This window comes from Arachis ipaensis, chromosome B04, assembly GCF_000816755.2.
Source record: "Arachis ipaensis cultivar K30076 chromosome B04, Araip1.1, whole genome shotgun sequence".
Taxonomy (NCBI): Eukaryota; Viridiplantae; Streptophyta; class Magnoliopsida; order Fabales; family Fabaceae; genus Arachis; species Arachis ipaensis.
The window spans coordinates 126261144-126265458 of record NC_029788.2 but is presented as its reverse complement, the minus strand read 5'-3'; the positions used below and the strand labels follow the sequence as shown (position 1 = coordinate 126265458).

At 36.2% G+C, this 4315-nt stretch overlaps 1 protein-coding gene across 1 annotated transcript; it reads right to left on the bottom strand.

Annotated features, from left to right (window-relative positions):
• Window positions 1520–2835, bottom strand: LOC107638122 (putative UDP-rhamnose:rhamnosyltransferase 1). The gene has a single exon (XM_016341292.2). It carries the CDS (start codon window positions 2367–2369, stop codon window positions 1521–1523), a length of 849 nt encoding a protein of 282 aa, XP_016196778.1. The 5' UTR covers window positions 2370–2835; the 3' UTR covers window position 1520.

Genomic DNA, 4315 nt, shown 5'->3' with positions numbered 1-4315 from the left:
GTTGATGGATTGAACAACTCTCAATTCTAAAAATTACACACACTCACACGCACTACACCAACACACAAGATATTCTCTTTTTTTGGTCAAGTTTGTATTAGATGAACTTTGAACCTGAAATCTCTTAATAAAAAAGGGAACATGTACTATTTAAGATAAGGCTCATGGACAATCTGCTGTGACTTAATTTGAGACAAACACCTTTAGTCCTTTACCCCTACATCACACATGCCTCAGCCACATTTGTGGCCCATTTTGAAAGATGGTAAATTGAAGGAGATGCATATAGAGGAAGTGAGGAACATAATAATTCACTCCACTTATGACAATTGACTCATACGCAGATACGCTTGTAGTTTTGCAATGATTGAGGAACAATCACTGTATCAGCCACATGAGCTTTATAGTTTAGTGTCCCTACTTTTATCACATTATTGTACCTCAAACGATTTATTTGTTGGCACCTAATCTCATAAAAATGCTAAAAATAGCTTCTCACAACAAAATATTTGTGTTAAACACAACATTTGAATTTTCAGTTTGTGAAAATCAATAAATATAAGTGATAGGGATACCTCATACCATGATAAAGCTTTCACATTGATGAGGATATTGTTGTAGCCTTGTAGCCGGCGATGTTCCCAAGTTCTTTACAATTTTTGTACTTAGTTGATCATGTTCTAATAAAAATGGTATATTATCTATAGTTGGATTTTGCATATAACTTTTGTTCTATTTTTAGATTTCTACTTCCGTTCTTGATTGTAAGGATACTAAATGTTTGCTAAACTGGAGTGCATATTTGAATCTTGTGTGTGTTAAATACAGTAAATTATGTTATAACTTTTGCCACTAGAAGCTGAAACAACAGCTTTAATTTTGGATGGATTTAACCAAAAATGAAATGAGATTTAGTTCCAATCTTGTTTTGAAGCATCTGCTTGTTTTTTATTCATCAAAAAAATATTTTTTTTTTACGAGAGTGTGCTTATGATATGAAAAATTATTTAGGAATTCGAGTAGGTATTTTCTGTGGTGTTAAACCTTTCTATTAAGTTAATTTAATTATTTTAATTATTTTTCAAAATTTTCATATTTAGTAATTAATTTAATTATTAGGCATTTTAGTTTAATTAAGTTAACTTAGGTAATTTAGATTAATTCGGTTAATTTAGTTTCAAAATTAGAAGAAAAAGCTGAATTTTTCGATAAGGAAAAGTATAGGTAAACAATGAAAATATTAAACAATGTAAACAATAGATATATCAAATATTTATTTTACTAGTGTACGGATGATTATTTTAATATTAAAATTTAGAGAATTAATTTAAAAGTGTAGTGTGTTTTTATTTGATTGGTGGTTGTTCATATTGTTCAACAAAGTCATTGTCCCTAACATTCTCCTTTGGATAACAACTTTATCCTTTTCTTACACATCATGCAAGTGCAAAAGGTAATTAAATACCCTACACTTCAATTATTATAACACTCTGAAACTCTAGAAAGCTTAAGACATTTTATCAATACAATTTTGCAATAATCTTTGATGAGGGACTATGAATTACCATATAATCAACAAACTCGTCTATGTACTTTTGGTGTAACTGTCTGTCCCCAAAGATCTTGCTCATTTTCTCAGCATGATTTCTATAAATCTTACCTTTATCATCTTCCAACATCACTGATCTCAATGCCTTAGCCAATGAATCTCTAGTGAACTTCCCATCATGTTCGTTTCTTGGAACTTTTATTTCCACCATTTTCTCTTCCATAAGCCTAGCAACTAATCCTTGTTCATTTTGAAAGGGTAACATAATAAGTGGACATCCAAATTGAAGAGACTCAATCACAGAACTCCAACCAGAATGACTCAAGAATCCTCCAACAGATTTGTGTACTAATATCTTTAATTGTGGAACCCAATTAGTCCATATAATCCCGCGTTTTGTCTCCATTGAACTACTTACATCTGGACTACTATTTTGCTTCTTCAGTACCCAGAAAAAGGGAAAGCCAGATAGCTCTAATCCCATAGTTATCTCTGTGAATTCTTCATCATTTAGTGCCACTTCACTTCCAAATGCTACATAAATCACTGACCTTTCTTCTTGTTCATCCAACCACTTAAGGATTGTGTTCCAATTTTCATCATATTTACTGTCTTCATTATTGAATAAGTGTAATGAAGGTGGCAATAACCCAGCTGGAATAACCGGTTTCCTGCATTGATTTTGAAGAGATTTTATGGATTTAGCTTCAATCTCCATACAAGTTCTTACAGCTACAACATCAACACCACCAAGTACTTGATGGAGTCTGAACATATCTGAAACACCAGATTCATTCTCTTCATTGTGGTCTTCGGACATTGTTTTGTCCTCATATTGTTGAAGAATTACTTTGTTAAAAGGAGCATCATCAAACGGTCAGTGAGGTCCGAGATCTCTGATAAGTGGGCTAGTCCAATATATTGGCGTGCGAACTGGTTCCGAGATTTTGGTGCGTGAGCTGTTAGAATGTAACCGTTGCGTCGAGGTATAGCTCGGATTGGGCCGAGATCTTTGGGTACAATACACAGCCCCCAAGCTTGACTTGGTGTGAATGCAGCAAGTTGAGCTTTTTGTTTAGGACTATACCTCGGCGCATTGAGGTTAGGTACTTAAGCCCCCAAGCTCCACGTGCGATCAAGCTTGGGTTAAAACTCAAAACGGGTTTTTTCGGAGACGAAAATTATGAACACATTTCAAAAAAGGAATTTATCGCTTTGTTAACTGGGCTGCAATTAATTTGCACGTTTAGCAAAAATAGAGTCCGACCGTTTCTTCTTTGGGCGCGTAATTTATTGGTTTTCTCAACTTCCCACTAAAGTAGTGGGTTGTAATTGAATATATGTGCTTTTCAAAAAACAAGACAGTTCAGTTTTGCAAAAAAAAAAAAGTTTGATAAGTGAGGAATCATGTCTTCTAGAGATTAGTCTTCTTGTTTTCTATCTGTCTGTACATTTCCTTTCGGGTTTCGTCTTCCTTTGTTTTTGATTGCTGAAAATGGTTAGAGAGAAAGAAAAGTTGAAAGTTGTTGAGGATGATAAGGAGAACCCTTATCATTGGGTTCATGATGACGTAAAAACTCGGGCTTCGTCCTACTGTAATTGGGAATCGATTTAGGTTTTAGAGCCCGCAAGGTTTGTTAGGCCTGGTTCTGATATTAGCTTCGAGTTTCTCCATTGTTCTAGTGAAGATAGGGTTTGCGAGAGGAGAGGGGACTGGGGTTACTTCTACATGTACATTCCATGTTTAACTCAGCTGCATGTGAGGCTTCCTTTTTCAGATTTTGAATGTAAGGTTTTGATTCAGCTAAACTGCGCTCCGTCCCAGTTACATCCAAATTCGTGGGCGTTTCTGCGCGCGTTTGAGGTTTTGATGGATTTTTTGAGTTTTCCTCCTTCACTAAATGTTTTCTTTTCTCTGTTTCAATCTAAAGGGGTTCGAAAAGGACTTTGGGTTTTTCTGAGTAGTTTTCCCGGTCGTTCCCTCTTTCTGCTATACAAGTCTTCGTTTAAAAATTTTAAGTCTATGTTTGTAAAAATCCGTGCTTTAGAGACCGTGTACCCTTTTTTCCTTGATGAAGAAATGATAGAGAAGTTTCCTTTGTACTGGTGTTCGGAGCCGTTACAAATCCTTGAGGCTGATGAAATGAGCGAGGAAGAGGACTGTTTGTTGGAGTTTCTGATTGAAAATTTCGCTGCTGGGGAGTATTTGCCTATTCCTGATTTATTGAAATATGATGCAGAAAATGATTTTGAAGGACTAAAATTGTATATAGGTACTCTTGTTTTTTGTAAGTGTTCATGTCGTTCTGTTATATGTTTGCTGATTTTTTTTTTGGTTGCAGGTAGCAAGGTGCCCAATTTGAATCCTGCCAAATTTCAGGCGTATTTGAAGAAAAAAGGGGAGAAAGATGGTAGTGTATCTGGGGTTGTGAAGGAGACGGATGGGGATGCCGCATTCTTTGCTGCTCAGGCTCCTCCTTCTCCAAAAAGGAGAAAGACTGCATCGGAGAATTCATTAGAGGTGATTTCCGAGGGTGATCAGAGCGCTGCTGTGAAGTTTGTTTTTGATCGGCAGCGTCGGCTGCATGGTTTCTTGCCTGGTGCCAATCCGCATTCACTGTGGAGCGACCAGTTCCCCCTAGCTGAGCTTACAGATCGTGTTTCCTAGTATCCTGGGGATATGGCACTTACTCGTCTGGTAGGACTTGAGGGAATGGGCAAGTTTATCCAGGTATATTTTCTGCCGACGTTCTTTTTATCCTTGTT